The sequence below is a fragment of the Benincasa hispida genome, chromosome 3 (assembly GCF_009727055.1).
Source record: "Benincasa hispida cultivar B227 chromosome 3, ASM972705v1, whole genome shotgun sequence".
In the NCBI taxonomy this organism is placed as follows: Eukaryota; Viridiplantae; Streptophyta; class Magnoliopsida; order Cucurbitales; family Cucurbitaceae; genus Benincasa; species Benincasa hispida.
In genome coordinates, this window is record NC_052351.1 from 39,752,235 (window position 1) to 39,772,204 (window position 19,970).

A 19,970-nucleotide genomic window follows, 5' to 3' on the forward strand; every position below is an offset into this window, starting at 1 on the left:
ACATGGTCGGGGTCGTGGAGAGCATAATGAATATTTATATTATGAAGCGCCTGCAGAGGTACCAAAGCAACATCAAGAAGAACTCGAGCAACCTCAAGTTCGAAGTCGACGACGACAACCAGCTCGAAATCGACGACGTCCGCCTTGTGGGACACATTGATTTTTGTAATGTAGATCAAATTTTCAACCCTTTATTTAAAACAACAATATTTTTACAAATAGTTTGAAAACAACGATATTTTCCTAAATAGTTTCTAAAAGTATAATATCCTTTTAATTTTTCCGTTTTAATTCAGGAAATAAAATCATGATAACTTTAATTTTCAATTTTGAAATCTAGAAACTAATTTAACACAAATTTCAAACTTCAAGTAAAAAGTGAAATTTAACTTTTATATATATATAATTTTATTATCTTATATATTTAAATATCAAGTTTATAATGAATATAATTATGACAATTTTGTGAGAAACCAAAAGTTCAAGGTCGGTAATAATTAATATGTTTGCTTACATGAACATAACCAACGGTTATTATATTCTCCTTTTCATAAGCTCAAAAGTTCAAATTATCATAGTTGGTAATTAATAATTTTTTGAGAAATCAAAGTTTAGGATTGGTAATAATTAGAGTTTATTAAACTTTTATACTTACCCTTCCTATAAAAGAAAAATGAAAAACGAAAAAAAGTATACTTGTCCACTTTTGGTTCTTTACACTTGCGAGTACTCATTCTATTACATCCTTGTAAGTAGATTTTGTAAATACGAAATCATAAACATTCTTCTCATACTTGGATACCGAATCCAAATACACGATTAAAGTGCTTGAGAATCAAAGTTTGGATTAAAGTCATACAAACTTTCTAATAAGTGCACAATCTAAAATGAACAATTATTTGAAGTTTGGAAACAAATAATTGAAATAGGATTTAAAAGTAGTTTTAAACTGTGCCATCAACTTATAGCAACATCTTTTAATCGCAACTTTTTTTGGAATGAAGATCCAAGATTTGTATAGTAAGCGGAAAACAAAGAGAAGACAAAGGATCACAAGGCATGTTTTTAGAATCAAGCTAAGAAAAATTTCCATGGAACCGTTGTTGGACCATATGATTCCATTATCATACCACTCTAATATCTACAAATTCAGTTTTGAAGTAGTACATGGAACTATGGAAGTGGTGATTTTTCCCACGCCAACACCAAGGAATGATCAGTGGATATCGCCATTACTGAAGCTCTAAAATGGAAAAAGCAGCATACAAAATTGTTTCTCAACTCCCAGTATGGTGTAGACTTCCAAACCAGAAGCTATTTCATTTCAAAAGAAAATAGAAGCGGAAAACCTACATGTGTAAGTAACAATCTGTGCCAGAAACTCACCTACTAGATGCAGCATCTGAGTCTGGCTTTTTGTCGTGAAGCTGATTTTTCGCCGATACTTTACCACCCCTGCCAAATGCTCGTCGACTGAAGGTACGTGCAAAGCCGGAGGCAGGCCTGGCACAAGCACTTTCCTTCCCATCCATAGCCTATAATATTAGTGTATGGTCTTCTTATTGGTTTGATTTACAACGCCAACCGCATTTGTAGGGGAACCGAGATGATGTACATTGGGAACCGAACGCGGAGGAGACAGTATTGGAAGTGCTTCAAGGGTAGAACGGGGGGAATATCGAGACATTACTGTTAAGTCAGAGGTTTCATGATGAGATAGTGGGCCAATCACACTGGGAAAGAAGAAAACAATAATGTATGAAACTAGAGTCGTGCAGAGAATTATAAAGAATGCATTAATAAATGTTCATGGTCCAATTACAAATGAGAACTGGAGAGCAAGGGAAAAAGCAACTCTTGCCTCTCGGCCGCTAACTTTCCCTTGGAACTTTGTGAGCTTGGAAGCATGGAAGAGGGTGACTGATCAAATTTACTTGAATATTGTTTACTTGGGCTATAGCATTTATCCTGGCAACAAAAACCAGTGTAAATGAAAAATGTCGAGTTAAGAAGGGTGGAAGGAGGATATAACATCAATGTTATATTTACCATCAAACTTGCTCCAGCAACAGCCGGAGAGCATGACAAAGTATCTGGATGCTGCAAGTTTTTCATGAACGGATGTTCAAGCAGCATTGCAGCGGTCGGCCTCTCTGCAGGATTTCTCTGAAAGCAGCATTTTAAGAAATCTCTGGCTTCGTATGATAATGATTCAGGCATTGGTGGGGTATCTTTCATGACCTTAAACATAGCTGCAGCCTGTATTTACAGATGAACTTGTAACCACCAACCAAAGAGTAAAATCTACCAGACTCATAAAAAATAGCTACCAATTACAAGTCCAACATGCAAATGAATTGTTCTGTCACGTCATCAATGTCTTTTGTACGCTATGGAATATCGATATGCTGATAACAGTTAGGGGATAGACGTACACTTACGAATGTTACACATATACCTTCTCTAGGCGTGAGGACAAAGGAAGGAGAAAAGCTAATGTATGCCATAATTACCTAATAAATTTTAAGGTTTCAAAACAAGTATCACAATTCAAATTCCCAAGCCCCATACTGTACTGCAACCAAGCAACCAACATATCTAGGTGCCTCGGTGGCGTAGATATAAGTGTTCTGCCACCTCTCAACTTTCATCAAATGGCATATCAGTGGAAAAATGAAAATTCTATCAGGGTTGATGCAGCTACAAGCACATGCCCAGTTATCCAACACTTACCCCTTCATATTCGCTCCAAGGTGGTTTGCCAGTGAACATTTCTATAATAGTGCAACCAAGGCTCCAAATATCAACTGCTAGGGCAAGATCAGGGGTGTTGTCTTTCTGCATCACAGACAGAAGGAGCTGCAGGGAAAAGACAAATTTCAGTCACATCCCTCATCACAAAAAAGTCAATCCAACTAAACAAAGTGATATCATTAACCTAACATGTCAAGTGATCGCTGTCATTAAAAAAAAACAAGCCATTAACCCATCTAATTTAGGAACAAAAAGATACCTCAGGAGCCATCCAGTATGGACTTCCCTTTAAAGAAAGATCAGCAACTTGTCCTGTAAGCTGCAAAGATATATATATCAGCATCATTCATGTCTAGACTTAAAAAAATAAGTCCCATCTGCTAAATCAATTCAAATTAACAGCAAAGGAGACTCATATTAATGCTTTCAATCATGCAGCAGACAATGTGCAAGTATCATGCAAACGAAACGTGACTTCTTTTTCTCCAAACTTTAGAGTTTAGACTGTGTGACTGATACTAAAGTTGAGGCTGCCTAGAGACTAACATTACACAAATTGAAAGACCTACGTACATAAAATGAAGAGTATATAAGTAGTGGGCACATGAGACTATGACCATGCTTGCAGCAATTGACTCAAATAAACAAATATAGTTCTTTTCCTCGAAATGTTGTCAACATCAAGAATGGAGGTACTAAATAAAAAAGAAAAAAGCTGACCATGGAAAGTAAAATATACCCTAAATATATAGATATCAGTGCCGTTAATGTATTAGAATGTATAGACATACTCCGACAAAAACACAGAAAGAAGAGGGAAATAGTAGAAGGTATTTGGCACTCAAAATCAAACTTACATGTTTAGCCATTCCAAAGTCAGCAAGCTTGACAACCCCACAAGAGTCTACAAGCAAATTAGCACCTTTAATGTCCCTGCATCAATGAAAAATTAAGTCTCCAAACAGATTAATCATTTAAAGTAAAAACATAGCATAGGCTCACAGAATGTTGTTCGTAATTATTTCTTCCAAGATTAGACTAACTGAAGATTCAAAATAGAATTTAAATAGTAAAGTATTTCTTTCTTATTTTCAATAGAATATTTATGGTCATCTTGATTTTACATGTCAACCTTAAGACTTTGTATCAAACACGTCAACATATATGTTCCCTACCGGTGTATAGTCTTTGTGCTGTGCAAGTAGGCCAACCCTGAGAGGATGTGTCGAGTAAAATTTCGAACAACAGATTCTGTCATGGCTCCACAATGTTCACGAACATATTTATTAATTGAACCAGGATGAACATACTCCAGGTATATATATAGTCGATCTTCAACCTATATAGACACCAGAGTAAGAATTATATTTAGTTACAAGATTATAAAAGTGAACAGCATTGAAATGTCGTAACATACATAACCAGTACTTACACTATCACAACCATAGTACTGGACAATATTTGGATGTTTTAGCTGGCTCAGAAGCTTGATCTCCTGTGACAGTTAGAAGAAGAGAGGCAACACTAAACGACATCAAATTTCATCCTACTATCAGAGGGGAGAACTGAGCACATACCACAGTTTACCATAACTCAAATAAAATTTGAAATTACCTGTTCTAATTGCTTTATACATTCAGCTGACTTTGGATCGTCATGAAATAGTTCAACTTCCTTCATTGCACATAAAGCTCCATTTTCTCTTCGGGGGAGTTAAAAAAGAAAAGAAAAAACAGTCAGTCAACAGAAGCTAATGACAACAACAGAAGATGCCAACAAAACAAATATTACCTGTTGCTAGCAACATACACACTTCCGAATGTGCCCCGGCCAATAAGCTTTCCTTTCTGCCATTGATTTTTCATTGAGATTGACTCAGTTTTAGTGCTAGCTTGTGTAATTGGGGTTGATGGTGAAGCCATTGGGGTTGATGGTAGAGCCATTGAGGATGATGCTGAAGGCATTGGAATTGATGGTGAAGGCACAGGGGTTGATGGTAGAGGCATGGAGGTTGATGGTGAAGGCATTGTTGGGATTGATGCTGAAGGCATTGGCACTCCAGGACCAGGAGGAAGAGGTAAAGGGTGGACACTGACATGACCAGAACCTTCACGACGTCCAGCATGTATTTCAAGGGAAATCTTGGTGTGCAATGGAGATGTAGCTCCTGTTGGACTTCTGGGATCTCGGTGGGGACTTCTACCTCTTGGGCTATGCATTGGAGAACTCTCAGAACTAAGAGTGGAGCAATCGAAGAATGCAGGAGGAACCCCTCGCATCATTGCTGAGGATGGCAGCTCCGGTGCAGACCAGACGTGATTTCCAACTGGAGCCACATAAGGGAAATTTGGCAACTCAGGTGCAGACCAGCCTTGATTTCCTACTGGAGCCACATGATGGAAATTTGAAAGGTTACCGGAACCATTTCTTTGGGGACTGAGTGTAGGACTTGCATAAGGACTAGTAGGAGCACTTCTACTAGGAACATCAATCCAAAAACCGTTCCGGGAACTTTCAGGATATCCTCTTGCATCTCGATTCGCCCTCCCAGATGACCTTGTCTCAATCTGATCTTCTTTCTTCTGCTTTTCCCCGGAATCAAATACACTGGTTTTGTAAAATCAAAAGCAGTGTTGGTTATAATATCAAAAATAGAGTCATGATAGAAACACAGAACGCCATACAACATCAAAGTTGTCCAAGCAAGAAAGAGTAACAATCGGACCACACCATACCGCACCCTCAATAAACAAGGATGAGACAATAAGTATATAACTAATACGGCCACTTGTACCACTTGTACAAGAAAGAAAGGAAAAAAAAAAAAAAAAAAAAAAAAAAAAAAAGTTTTCCGTTGACGAATAAGGAAGAGAACACAAACAGAGACGCACTAAACAGTGTAAACAATAAACATAGTGATTAAGATTCCAACAAAGGAGAAGAAACACATGGTCGCTTCAAAATCGTCTTCAACATCAAAACAGAGATGTCAAACTCATAAAACTACGAGCAAAACCCCATCAAATAAGCATTTAACATTAGAAGTAGAGAGTAGGAAGAATATTCCAATTAGACTACCTTTTAAACGGAGCGCTAGGGGAGGCCGCACCCCCAATCTTATGAGGAGGCGATGGAAGAGGGCAATCCCCATCTCCACCAGCAGAATTCGAACTGGAGTTCAGTTCACGTCGCTGAAATAAGGGAGAAACCTCCGGGAGTGGCAAGGGCACGGCATGATCATCAGAAGTACTCGGGGATCGCGACAAAGAGACAGGCTCAGCCGTAGTATCAGACCATTTAGCCAAAGAAGTGGCGTCGCGTTCACGTCCACTTAAGTTCCGAAGCTTCCTATGGCGGGAATACTTAGAAGCACCAAAACGCCAAACAACGCCCCGATAATTATGATCGTCAGAACCTCTACTAGTAGCCCTTCTGGTCGGAGAATCGCCACCAGTGCCAGTTCCCGGAATCCTCACCATTGAAGAAGGTGTAAAGGAGATGTTACGTAACCAACGCATGATGAACAATCAATCATTGTAATCTATCATGAAATGGGGAATGGAATGAAGGAAGAAACAGAAGAAGAAACAGAAGAAAGAGAGAAAGAAGAAGAAGGTGAAAGAGAGAGTGATCGGAAAGAAGGAGAAGAAGAACGCGGTTTGAAACGTCCCTCCATACCAAACGGCAAACGGAACGGAGGTCTCTCTTTGAGAGGTCAATAATAGCCCCCGTTGTCTAACAAAGTCAAAACTCCCAACACGTTTCCACTTCACACATTTACATTATTCAACAATTTTTTTGTCTCTTCTGTTTGTTTTCTCTAATAATAAATTACCTTTTTTTCTAATTTACATTTTCATATTTCCTTAATCTCACTGTACCATTTTTTATTTTTCTATTGTTATTATTTTTAATTTTGTAGCTGTCAGTCAATGTCAACCGTCAACGTCCTTCAAGCCAACTTCAAATCAATCACATTATAACATAACTGATTCTTTTTCCCTTTTTTTCTTTTTCTTTTTCTTTTTTTAATTTCAAATTTTTTTCTCAACAGAAAGGATATTCATGAAAGAGGATAATTTAGGATACAAAAGATATGTATCTTTTACTTATGATTTTATCTAAATTGTATAATTCTACGTTGGTGATACATATCAAACATACCTTTATCCTCCGTAATTCAGTTGTTTGGATCATTTGTGTTTAAAATTAGTGAAATTATAATAACAAACTTTTTGAATTTGACTAATTTACTATTTCTTAATTTAAAATGCATGCATCCATGGGATTACAAAAGATCTTACATAAATTCGATAGATCCAATCAAGTGTTGCAACAATGAGAGCAACATATTTTTTGTTCAAATTATTGGATTTGGATAGATCTATTTAGGCTCTATTTGGTAATCATTTCGTTCTTTATTTTTTGTTTTTTAAAATTAAGTTTATTTTCTCCCTATTTTATTACAATGATTTGATCTTTCTTAAGTATAATGGTTTAGTTCTTAGCTAAATTTCAAAAGCAAAAATAATTTTTTTTTTCAAATTTTGGCTTATCTTTCAAACCATTAGTAAAAAATAGATAACAAATAAAGAAATTTAGATGTGAAAGTAGTGTCTATCGATTTAATTTTCAAAAGCAAAAAAATTAAAAACAAATAGTTCGGAAAGGACCTAAATAATTGTGTTTGTTCTTGATATTGTGCTAATAGGTCTTCCTTTTGTGCATTAGTTTGTTGATGGAGTTTTATTGTACAAAAATTAGCATGATTAAAGTTGTTTGTGTTTTTCTTTTTCTTTCTGTTTGGAGATACCAAACTCTTCATGAATTTTCTTTAAATAGTATTATAAAGTCAAAAAAGATTATAAAACCTTATTTTACCAATTGAATAATAAATGAATTATTTTATTTCATTTTTCATTTTTTAAATATTGTATTTGAAAATTTTATAAAGGTTCGTTTTGGTCATTACCATAATTTTGAAAAATATAACTGAAATAAAATAGACTTAAACTTTTAATAACTCGTAAGGGAGGTACCTTTATCTGACCAATCAAAAGAATATTACAAATATCTTCCAACTACACGAAAAAATAAATTTCCTTTTATTAATTTAGACCATTTAAAAAGTTGAGGAAGGAAATATAAAATAAACATAATTAATAAAAAGATTACTTAGGCGCGCCGGATCAAATAAGAAAATGGCATTATATCAAAGCTTTACTTGATAAATACCTTAATCTAAGGTGAACTAAAACAACCATTTCACTAGAAGTAAATGGAATAAAACTAATTTCGTTGACCTAAAATTATAGTTGACTTTGCCGAAACATGATTGCCTTGAATGTCCAAATTAACTAGAGTCGTCTTTATTGAGACTTCACTAACACACTTAATTTGTATTTTTATTATTCAAATATAATTTCCTTTTTCTTTAGTTGAATAGAGTTGGTGCATTGAATTCATGCCATATTTGATATGTCAAGTAAAAAGATTCGAGAACAATCGATGTTATAATTCTTGTAACCTAAAAAACAAAAATATATGAGAAGATTTAGAAAAACCGATACTTTTTTTTTAAAGATAAATATTATTATTATTATTATTATTATTATTATGTATATATAGGGTCTTTTAGGGGTTTTTTGTTTTTGTATGGATGGCCTCATTTGGGAGACCCAAATGAAAAATGACCACATGTAAAAAAAGTAATGAAAGTGACCCCGTGCACCTACCACTACCAAGGTACTTGATCCTCGATGGCTTGTTACTCATTCCTCGTTGGCCCATCACACGATCTTCGATGCACGGTCTCTCGATACCCAGATGCATGGTCACTCGATACTTGTGCAATCAACACGTGTATACTCGATCACAGCCACGTCATACTCGATACTCGATTAATGTATACTCAATCATTTTGAATTGCCCAATGGCGTCGGAGGACCTACTTTGTAGTTAATGTTCATGTACGAAGAAACACAAATTGGGGAATTTTCTAATAATTTTCACTATTCTTTCAAATCAATTTCTTGAAATGTAAAGTATTTTTTTTTTATTAACTAAGAAGAAACAGAACTGAACTACAAAAGAGAAAATCAAGCTCACCTTCCCTCCAAAAAAGGCACCTCATAAAACCTATTTTTCTTGACAGAGATTAAGTTATAAAGGCATTAAGATCATTTTACTATATTGTCCCTCAAGTAAGTAAATGTGCTAGTTTTTTCTCATTTTTTGCTCACATATTTTACTTTTCCGACGTTGTGTGAGACATACGAATGTAGTAAAGAGAAGGAGTGAGTGTGAGTTTGTGAGTGTTCACTTGCGAGTAACTCCCAATGGAACAAGGATGAAGGGAGAGAAAGCTATGAAACAGTAAGCATCAAGTTAAGAATACCAAGTATCGAGTGACAAGCGTCGAGTATCGAATAGCAAAGAGTGAGTAGCAAGGATCAAGTATAGCAAGTATTTAACAATAACCAATTTTCCTAATTGCTCACTTTGTGTATTGTTTTTCTTGAAGGGTGGAGAAGTATATATTCTTACGTTATGATGGTACATGGGACGACATAGAAGAACACTATACTAAAGGTCGTTTGAAGGGTTTGCTAGTTTTGCGCACATTGACGTATAATGAGCTAGTAAATCTAGTATATGAGATCATGCAAGTTAGTTTGACAACGTTCAAAATTATAATAAGGGTGACATATAAGATGGATATTGATTCTCCTCCAATATACTTAATGGATAATGCTGATATTAAATTTCTCCTCTCATAGTACAACCTACTAAACCACAGGTATTTGTAAGTCTTAAGGAAGTTGAAGAAATTCATCGTGAGGTAACATTTGACTAATCAGAGAGAGAAGACTAACACATGTGTGGAGCAGATGTCAATGAGCATGATGTTTGTCTATCAAGTGTCTCATTGGAAAAAGATAACATCGATGTTAATATAGCAAACATATTGCATCTGAATAAGATAATAGAAGAGGTTGTGGCATATGTAAATAAGAATGTGATTATAGGAGAGGAAGAGGTTGGGAATGAAGAACAACAAACCCAAGTTGTTTTAAGGGGTGGTCCTTCTATTGTGAATGAAGAACAACCAACTTCAATTCTGTCAAATGATTTTGGCTATTTTGTTGGGAGTGTGCCTCTCCAAGATCTGTGAAATATACCATCCAGTAGTAATGCCAGAATGGAGAACTTGATCATGCAACCACAGTCGTTCGTAGGGTTGGTGGATACTGTTGAAGTACGTCAAATTTTTTTCAGCAAGAAAGATGTGAAGATAAGGTTAGCAATAAGAACTTTGAGCTACGAGTTAACAAATCGAACAAAAAATTATATAGTGTTCGGTGTTTACATTGAAGAAACCTGTAAAGGCCCTAAGCGGAAACGTGGAGATCGTTCCAATTTTATTTTCACGAAATCACACAATACAGAATACAAATTATGCAGTCACATTAAAATTTACAGCATGCCAAAAAATTGAGAAAAAAGATTAGAGAGGACTTACCCTTGAAGAACCTTTCTTCACGAATTTCCTCTTCCAAAATGTCATAAACAAAACGATCGATCCAAATGGCCACCACCTATTGGGTCCTCTTGTATTCTCTTTTAGGATGAAAATCACTAAGGAGTGTGTGGGCTCTTAGTTTTTGGAAAGGAGAGAGAAAAATTGGGAGGAAAGGAAAGAGAGAGCAACTTAGGATTTTTCTCAAAGAAAACTTCTTGTGTAGTTATGTTTCCAACTCCTCAATCAGAAAAATCCCCTCAAAGGTAGGCTTATTGAGTCGGCGATCTGGCCACTCTCACCTATAAAATCAAATGATCGCCTTTATAGACAAGAGTTCACAACTCGTTCAAGATTCAGGTCATGTCAACTATGGTCATCTTAGTGAAACGTAAGTCTCAATTATGAACGGCGTTATATAATGAGATTAGTCATTTGGTGGTCTGATCTTATACAAAATCCTTTGTATAAAATACCTCCGCTCACATGTTTCTACATGAATGATCAGGACTAGATCATTTGTAGCACTTTACAAAAATTGTAACATCTAAAAAACGGGTAATATTCGTAGTGTCACAAGGATAAGGTATCTAGCCTTATCCATCTACTACAGATTATTTAGGTTATTACTTAACATGATCCACATGTATGTCTCTACATATATGTTTAAGCTACAAATGATAATCTTGGATGTTAGTTTATTGGTTTGTGGGTTTAATGCTACTAAATGTCAAATAAAACATCTCACATTTTATTAAATAAATAAAAAATTTGTACAATATAATTACAAACTACAAAACCCTACGAGATTTAAGACATCAACCCTAACATACACCCGACATGTAAATGGGCCGTTCGAGCAATTAAAATTGACGGATGTGATATTTTCAAGATCACAAAATGCACGCCCAATCACACATGCTCCGTTGAAGTATTGAATCATGACCACAAGCAAGCCAACATATTCGTTATTGGTCACTTAATCGAGGACAAGTTCAGTGTTTGTTGAAACCACAATATTATTGAGGATATACGACATTAGTACGGTGTCAATATTATTTATGACAAGGCATGTTGTGCAGAGAAACTACTTCTGCTCTTGCAAAGGAGACACTAAAGGAATCACAGAAAGAGCTAATAAAAGCACGTGAGTTTTCCAAAGATGCTCGATGCATGTTACTCGGTACATGGAACCTAAAATAATGTATACTCGATACACATACAAATGCTTAATATGGAAATATACACACAGTTTTTTGAAACCTTATACTATGAAAATATACAATTTGCTCAAATAAGATTAACAGGTTCATACGTTTACAAATATTGTTAAAACTTACATAGAAAGACTTACTAAAAAAGCTGATCAGCCCACAACTCGACACCATACTGCAACTTAAAATCATGCATTTTATCTTACCATAAACTCTCCAAGCTGGAATCAGTCATCAAGTATTCGAAAAACTTGAGACAAAATATCCCACAGTCCAGTATATCTGACTCTTATAGGAAGCCTATATTGACATGACTCAACTTCTAAGGATTATGTGCAAGGTCAAGCTTTCCAGTATGTAAGTTACAGAACTGTGCCAATGAAGAGAGAGTGGAGCATAGAAGCCTACAAAAAACAAAATTTGAGCTCCAACTAAACATGCAAGATATGAAAATCGAAATGAAAACCTTATCGGTCGAGTATCGAGGAACATGCAAGTGCATGTCGAGGAACATGATGCCAAAATATAACAAATAAAGAGACGCGTGATGCCAAAATATAAACAGAAAGAAGAATGTTACTTGATGTAGAGAGAATCCAAAGAGTTTCGAGTGTAGAGGTGTAGTCGTCGAGGAATATAAAATAAAAAAACAAGAGATAATAGTCTAAGAAATAAGTTAAAGTGGTGAAATAATGGAATTCAAACAGGTTAAGAATTCAAAAAATTCAAGATGATCAAGTATACATTAATCGAGTATCGAGTATGACGTGGCTAAGATCGAGTATACATGTGTTGATTTCAGTCGTATGGAGTAATAATGCATCTGGGTATCGAGACGTGCATCGAGGATTGTGTGACGAGCAAATGAGGATCAAGTTGGTAGGCACGCAAGGTGCAACTCAGTGGCGAAGCGACAAAATCACACGTGAATCACGTCAGCAGAAGGGTACTTTCCATTACATTTTCTACAAGTGGCCATCTTTTATTTGGGCCTCCCAAATGAGGCCATCCATACAAAAAACTCATCTTTTAGATGTCATTTTATATTTATTTTAATAAGACAGTCATAATGTTATAAAATTTGATATAAATATTGTTGTGGATGAAAATATATGTTTAAATATTTAGTTATAAGGGTTTGACCCAATGGAACATTCCAGCAAAAAAATTTTATTTGGTTAAGTATGGTGGTAAATCCATAAGCTCAACTATAAGAGCTAAAAGGATCAACTCACAAGATGGATCAAAAGATCAACAAGCACCATGAAGGTCAATTCATAAGGTCGTTCATGAAAGTTAACAAGGCCATTGAAGTCGACTCTGTAGACTTTAATTAGGTTGATTTATACGGTCAACAATAAAAGAAAATAATGCCTAAGTATATGGGAGCTGATCCATAGAGTTGGCTATGGAGCTTAAGAAGACAAACCCATGATGGACAAGTTATGATCAAGTGTGCGTCTATGAGTCAATTACACATTCTTTGGTCCACTCGTAATGGCTAGACTAGGCTAATAATATTAATTATCTAAAAATTAACTAGTAAAATGACCATTGCAAAACTATTTCTTTATATAATCAAAAGGATCGAGACATTTAAGATACTTCGAAAAAAACACTATATATTCTCTATTCTCTACCTCTCTCTAAATTATTATTGACTTAATCGTCGGAGTGTTGATCGTCAAATACCACACCGGTGTAAGATTTTCTCTATTGTGCAGGACTATTGTTCAATTCTTCCTAAACATTACAACTACAACTGTTGGTACAAAATTTTGGTATCAATATTATTTTAGTTGCTTTGATTAATTTTAATCTCTCTATACTACAAAGTTTTATTTGGTACTTTAGTCTATGGACTCATTTATATCTCCATATTAAAAAGTGATTATTATTTTGATCTCTTTATTCAATTTTGAAAGTAGAAGTTACAATAATTTTTTTTTTTAAAAAAAGAGGGAGTTGCAAGAAAGGAAAAAAAATCTTAAATTTACAAATTTAACAATAAATTTTCAAATTTGTCAAATATAGCAAAAAAAAAACATTAAAACTAATTTATGTTTTTGTTGGAAATGGCAGGGCCCTCAGAACGACGAACTATAAACCGTCAAGGCACAGTGGTCAAGCAAAGAGCAAAACCTGCAAAACAGAAAATTGTCATAGGCTGAGTCGCAGAGCTCGCTTTCTTTAAAACGTTTTGCGGCTCTGCCCAAGTGTGGAAGAAGGTCTGAAAATTGTCACATCGTCCCTAGGATAAAACAGCCAAATGAAAACCGATCGAAAATGCACGGTTATTGATCGGAACGTACACCTTTTCTAAACTCACTACTTTGAAAACTAAGATGGAGGAGGAGAGGAAAATGAAGTGGGAATTATGAAAATGAATTCTATGTCTTCTGAACTGTTGAAGGTCTCGCCTTTTATAGGCCTTCATCATCGAAACGGACCATTTTTAAATTGATAAACGGACCATTTTAAAAATTAATTAACATACCGTTTTAAAAATTAATCAACTGACCATTTTAAATATAAACAACAGACCGTTTTAAAATTAATCAATGGACCGTTTTAAAAATAATCAATGGACCGTTTTAAATATAATCAATGAACCATTTTAAATATAAATTTGCACTTAACAATCCCCCACTTGGAAATTTAAACAAAACAAGAAGAGAGGAAAGATTTTCATCGAGCAGTTTTAGTCTATACAACACTGTGCATAAGCAAAGGTGTCTTACAACTTGAACCTTTACATGGTGTAGATGATACAGAATATACAAGAATAACCCTTGGTTTTGAACTCTATCTCTAACAACATCTCACACAGAGTGTTATTAAGGTGTAGTACGAAAGCCCGTGCTTTTAAGGCCTAGTACGTGAATCCTGGTTTAGTGAATGCTCTAGAGAGTTTGCCTGTAAACTCCATAGGAAGCGGCCCTCACTTCCACATCCACACAAGTGAATCTATCAAGGGTACTCATGTAGCTAGGTACCCTACTTGTCATCAAGTATAGATCTCATTAAGAACTGAGTTCAACCTTTCTTACGCTTCAGGATATCATGCTCAGACTTTAAGTCATACGAATGAAACTCTGTGTTTGGTTTAGCATAATTCACTATATATCACTCGTGATCAGTTATTACCCGTTGAACCTGTTTCTTGGGATCTTCAGTCTACAGGTTTGGTTCTCCTCACTGTGATTCATTTTTCGATAGGCATGAGTCCCATCCTTTCTGAGGTTCTAAAAACCTTTTCTCTGGCCATTCCTTTCATCAAAGGACCTGCCATCAGTTCGTATGTGATCCATTCTAACTGCACCAGTAGTGAGAAACTCTCTAACGGTACTGTGCTTACGACGTATTTGATGTCTCTTTCCGTTGTAGTAATAGTTTTGAATTTTTGCGATTGCTGCATTACTATCGCAATTGATCAATATGGCTGGTAACGGCTTTTCCCATAAGGGAATCTTTGATAGCAGACTTCTAAGCTAGCCTACTTCTTCACTAGTTGTCGCTAGTGCTATTATTTCTGACTCCATCGTAGATTGGGCTAAAATAGTCTGTTTCTTGGACTTCCAAGGGACAGCTCCGCCAGCTATATTAAAGATATAGCCACTTGTAGCCTTTGAATCATCCGAAAGAGAGTTCCAATCAGCATCGTTGAACCCTTCCAAGACAGCGGAAAACTTTTGATAATGTAATCCTAGGTTTTGGGTTTTCTTTAAGTATCTCATAACTCTTTCTATAGCATTCCAATGCTCTTTACTAAGTCTGCTTGTAAACTAGTCCTACGGCATAAGCTATGTCAGGCCTAGTGCAATCGGCAACGTATCTAAGACTACCTATGATGCTCGCATACTTAGATTGATTAACAATGTCATCAATATTCTTGAACAACTTGACACTAGGATCATAAGGAGTATAGGTTGGTTTACACTTAAAGTAATTATATTTCTTTAGAATCTTTTTTATATAGTGAGATTGATCCAAAGAAATTTCCTTTTCAGACCTATTTACTTTTATGCCTAAGATTACACTAGCTTCTCCTAAGTCTTTCATGTCGAAGTTCGCACTCAATATTGATTTTACATCATTTATGACGTGCAAGTTCGACCCAAAGATCAATAAATTATCTACATATAGACATAAAATAGTGCATAGGTGATTATCAAACTTATGGTAGATGCATTTATCACTTTCATTGACCTTGAAACCTTTAGATAGGATAAGGTTGTCAAATTTTTCATGCTATTGCTTAGGAGCTTGTTTTAGTCCATAGAGAGATTTGTCTAATTTACACACCTTATTTTCTTGACCATGTAAATCTCTTCTTTAAGTTCACCGTTTAGGAAAGCGATTTTTACATCCATTTTATGTCCTACGAGGTTATAAAGGGCAGCGAGAGAGAACAGGACATGGATAGAGGTAATTCTAGTGACAGGGGAGAATCTGTCAAAGAAATCTACGTTTTCTCTCTGTTTAAAACCCTTTGCTACTAACCTGGCTTTAAATTTATCGACAGTCCCATCAGGTCTAAGTTTCCTCCTTAAGATCCATTTGTACCCTATTGCCTTAGATCCTAAGTGCCAAGTCCTATTTGACTCATGCGAGTCCATCTCATCATTTATGGCTTCTTACTATAGGTTGGCATCTACTGAGGACAGGACAACTCTTAGATCTTTAGGGTCTTCTTCTACATTGTAGGTCAGGAAGTCATTTATGAAATCTTTGGCAGTTCTAGCTCTTTTGCTTCTTCTAGGTTCTGGGTCAGTTTGCTCTCTAGGGTCAGGATTTCTAACTAGGGTAATACCACTTGAACCAGAGCCCCATTATTCCTTGATTTAAAGGGAAAACTATCTTAAAAAAAGTTGGCATCATTTGACTCAATGATCACTTGGTTCACTAGATCATAGAACCTGTAGGCTTTACTATTTAAGGCATAACCTATAAAGACACACTTGTAAGCTCTACTAGCCAACTTTCTCCTTTTTGGGTCAGGAATCCTTATAAAGGCTAGATAACCCCATGTTCTAAAGTAGGACAAGTTTGGTTTCTTATTCTTGAGAATTTCATAAGGTGAAGTTTTATTTTTAGATTTCGGGATTCTATTTAGGACATAACACACGGTAAGGATGATTTCACCCCACCAATAAGACGCGGCTCCTAAACTAAGTAAAATAGCAACTACTAGCTCAACTAAAGTTCTATTTTTCCTTTCAGTTTTTTCGTTCATTTCAGGAGAATAAGGTGCAGTCTTTTCATGTATTATTCTATGTGAGTTAAAGAATTCATTAAAACTGTTCGAGTCGTACTCGGTTCCCCTATCACTATGAAGTCTTTTAACTTTTCTATTAAACCGATTCTCCATTTCAGAAACAAAAAGTTTGAAGGTATCAAAAGCATCATTTTTGTTTTTCAACAGGAATACAAAAGTAAAATCAGAGCAGTCGTCAATAAAAGTAATGAAATATCTTTTACTATTCCTAGTTAATATGCCATCAAATTCACAGACATCAAAATGAATTAAATCTAGAGGCTCAGAATTTCTATGTACAAATTTATGCAGAGTTTTAGTAATTTTAGCCTGACTACAATACTCGCATTTATCAAAATCATTCGTGGATAACTTAGGTATCATTTCTAGCCTAATCATGTTAATAATTAAATTCTTATTCACATGACAGAGTCTAGCATGCCAAATATTCATAGAACACAACATATACACAGAAGATTTCATTTTATTAAGGTCTAGATTTAATTTGAGCATTCCCTCAGTTGCATACCCTTTTCCTACAAATACATTATTTTTGGTAAGGGTATATAGGTCTGCCCCTATAGTTTGAGTAAACCCGACTTTGTTGAGGAGATAGCCCGAAACCAAATTCTTTTGTATCTCTGGAGTGTGCAGAACGTCCTTCAATGTGAGGGTCTTCCCAGAGGTAAACTTCAGTTCCACCTCGCCGATTCCAACAACTTTTGTAGAGTGGTGATCTCCCAACAGAATATTCTTATCCTTAGTTTCAGTATAAGTTTTAAATAGACTAAGGTCGTTATAGATTTGCTGGAGCCACGGTTCTAACTTTTCCTCTTTGTTTTCTTAGGTTTTTTTGTCAGGTTTTACCAAGGCAGAGGCAGGTTTCCTAGATATTATGTTCACCTCCTCCCTCTGGTCTTGCTTCCGGGCTTCCTCCTCGATTCTTAGCTGGGTTATAAGACTCTCAAAGGAGAACTCCTTGGTCTTATACCTCAAAGTGTTCTTAAAATCTTTCCACAAGGGGGGCAGATTATCAATAATAATAGCAACTTGAAATTGTTCGTCTAGAGGCATGCATACATTCAGTAATTATCTTGTGGGCTATCTTCTGAAGTTCATGGGATTGGGCCTCCACATATTTGTCATCCGTCATCTGGAACTTGAGATAATGGCTAACTGCATATTTCTTCGACCCGGCCGCCTCGGTGTCATACTTCTTTTGCAGGGCATCCCAGACCTCCTTCGTTCTCTTCATTGTACTGTAGTAGTTATACAGATCATCAGTCAAATCATTTAAAAGAGAATTCTTACATAGAAAGTCTTTCTCCTCCCAGTCAGCAGCTTCTTTTATCTGTTGTTCAGTTGGTCCTTCTAAAGGGATGATCGGCTTAACGCTAGTACAAGCTTCAACAACTTTCTTGATAGTGAGGAGGAAAAACATCTTTTACTTCCACCGCTTGAAGTTTGCTCCTTCGAATCAGGAGGGACGATTGAGGTCAGATATCTCATTGTTACTACTGAGGGCCATTGATGATGTGGAAACGTCTTAAAATTGTTGGAAACGGCAGGGTCTTGACAATGAGGAAGAACATCATCTTTTGCTTCCATCGCTTGAAGTTCCCTCCTTCGAACTTGAATGGACGATTGAGGTCAGATATCTCATTGTTACTACTGAGGGCCATTGATGATGTGGAAACGTCTTAAAATTGTTGGAAACGGCAGGGTCCTCAGAACGACAAACTGTAAACCGTCAAGGCACAGCGGTCAAGCGAAGAGCAAAACCTGCAAAACAAAAACTCGTTATAAGCTGAGTCGCGGAGCTCGCTTTCTTTAAGACGTTTCACGGCTCTGCCCAACTGTGTAAACAGGTTTGAAAATTACCACGCCGTCCCTAGGATAAAACATCTAAATGAAAACCGATCGAAAATGCACCGTTATTGATCGGAACGTACACCCTTTCTAAATACACTGCTCAGAAAACTAAGATGGAGGAGGAGAGGAAAATGAAGTGGGAATTATGAAAATGAATTTTGTGTCTTTCGAACTGTTGAAGGCCTCGCTTTTTATAGGCCTTCAGCATCGAAACGGACCATTTTAAAATTAATCAACGGATCATTTTAAAAATTAATCAACGGATTGTTTTAAAATTAATCAATAGACCGTTATAAATATAATCAATTGACCATTTTAAATATAAATTTGCACCCAACCATTTTATTTTATTCCAAATTTACCGTTGTTGATGTATAACATGTATAATATAATTTGGTAAAGTTAAGAAAACAAGACAAAAGTCATATTTAAACAAATATATATATAATAGAAAACCATAAACTTTTTATATTTGTATATAAAGCCAATTCGGTCGGCAGATTTGTGGGAGCGGATGCAAATTAGCTGAAGGGGCAGAAGGGTGTTGAGTCAACGGTCAACTTAAAATGGACGTAAAGAATTATCCAGTTGGAGAAATGTGGGCCATCCCCCACGTGGCTACCAACTCACGCCGTTCGTGGGTTTTAATTTAAACCTGTTTATATATTATGAGTTATTTTTATTATTTTTTTGAAGCGTGCCCTTTTTTTTTCCTTTTTTTTTTTTTTAATATTATAAAGTGATTTTAGAGATTCTAAATATTAGATGTCAACTCTTAATTCAGTTAAGGAGACCGGACCCTACACCATACATTTTTCTTTTGTCCTTATAAGTTTTTTTTTTTTTTTTTTTGAAACATTATTTTTTTTCTTTCATGTCTGTGTTCGTTAAACAACATTTTCAATTCCTAGGTTTCAATAATTTATAATTTTTCCATTTCATCTTCAAAGTTTACTTACCTCTCTCCAAATATCTTTTGGTTTACTAAAAACTGAGTTTTTTTTTTTTTATGTCACATATATATTGTTTTAAACATCAACTAAATAACATCACAAGTTAGAAGGTGACGGAAACAACATTTTGAGAATTTTAACCACTATTTTTTTAAAAAAAAAAAAAAAAAATCATAATTTTACCTTGATTCAAACTCAAATTCCATAATCACATAATTCTATAAGAAGAATGTTAAGTCGTAGCTATTTTCCTCCCTGAGTGGATCACAAGTCTAGACAATAAAAATGGTTGCAACTTACTTAAGTAGCCGCCAAATGTTACTCGTTTATTAAAACATGAAAAACCGAGTCAAGATCAAAAGGAAGATGGAAAAGTCAAGTCCAAGTCCGTCCAATCATAT

General features: G+C 35.5%; 2 protein-coding genes across 4 annotated transcripts; both read right to left on the minus strand.

Moving 5' to 3' along the window:
• Window positions 1-1,060: 1,060 nt before the first annotated feature.
• On the minus strand, window positions 1,061-6,502 carry LOC120073974 (mitogen-activated protein kinase kinase kinase 5). Of its 3 annotated transcripts, XR_005480852.1 has the most exons (12): window positions 5,833-6,501; window positions 4,546-5,361; window positions 4,369-4,456; window positions 4,187-4,249; window positions 3,930-4,093; window positions 3,612-3,687; window positions 3,014-3,073; window positions 2,734-2,859; window positions 2,050-2,259; window positions 1,862-1,968; window positions 1,387-1,733; window positions 1,061-1,243 (listed from the first exon to the last, which is right to left on the minus strand). XR_005480852.1 is itself a non-coding variant. In XM_039026913.1 (11 exons), the coding sequence occupies exons 1-11, from the start codon at window positions 6,270-6,272 to the stop codon at window positions 1,656-1,658; spliced, it is 2,184 nt and encodes a 727-aa protein (XP_038882841.1). In that variant the 5' UTR covers window positions 6,273-6,502; the 3' UTR covers window positions 1,061-1,655. The 3 variants fall into 3 exon arrangements, 2 of the variants coding, with proteins under 2 accessions (XP_038882841.1, XP_038882840.1); XM_039026913.1 differs by having other exon boundaries at window positions 1,061-1,689; window positions 5,833-6,502; XM_039026912.1 differs by having other exon boundaries at window positions 1,061-1,733.
• A 7,072-nt stretch (window positions 6,503-13,574) lies between these two features.
• LOC120073565 lies at window positions 13,575-18,185 on the minus strand. Its single transcript, XM_039026393.1, has 4 exons — window positions 17,825-18,185; window positions 17,612-17,754; window positions 17,340-17,503; window positions 13,575-13,629 (listed from the first exon to the last, which is right to left on the minus strand). Exons 1-4 carry the CDS (start codon window positions 18,183-18,185, stop codon window positions 13,575-13,577), a joined length of 723 nt encoding a protein of 240 aa, XP_038882321.1.
• Between the last annotated feature and the right edge of the window lie 1,785 nt (window positions 18,186-19,970).

Bases quoted from the DNA above. Each gene is read 5' to 3' on its own strand.
- LOC120073565 (XM_039026393.1), bottom strand. From the start codon at position 18,185: ATGTTTTTCCTCCTCACTATCAAGAAAGTTGTTGAAGCTTGTACTAGC. The intron at 17,504-17,611 runs GTAAAACCTGAC...ACTGAAACTAAG, and splicing joins GGAAACCTGCCTCTGCCTTG to GATAAGAATATTCTGTTGGG. The intron at 13,630-17,339 runs GTTTACTCAAAC...TCTGTTTTGCAG, and splicing joins TATCTCCTCAACAAAGTCGG to GTTTTGCTCTTTGCTTGACC.
- LOC120073974 (XM_039026912.1), bottom strand. From the start codon at position 6,272: ATGCGTTGGTTACGTAACATCTCCTTTACACCTTCTTCAATGGTGAGG. The intron at 4,250-4,368 runs GTAATTTCAAAT...TAACTGTCACAG, and splicing joins GTATAAAGCAATTAGAACAG to GAGATCAAGCTTCTGAGCCA. The intron at 3,074-3,611 runs GTAAGTTTGATT...ATATCTTTGCAG, and splicing joins ACTTTGGAATGGCTAAACAT to CTTACAGGACAAGTTGCTGA.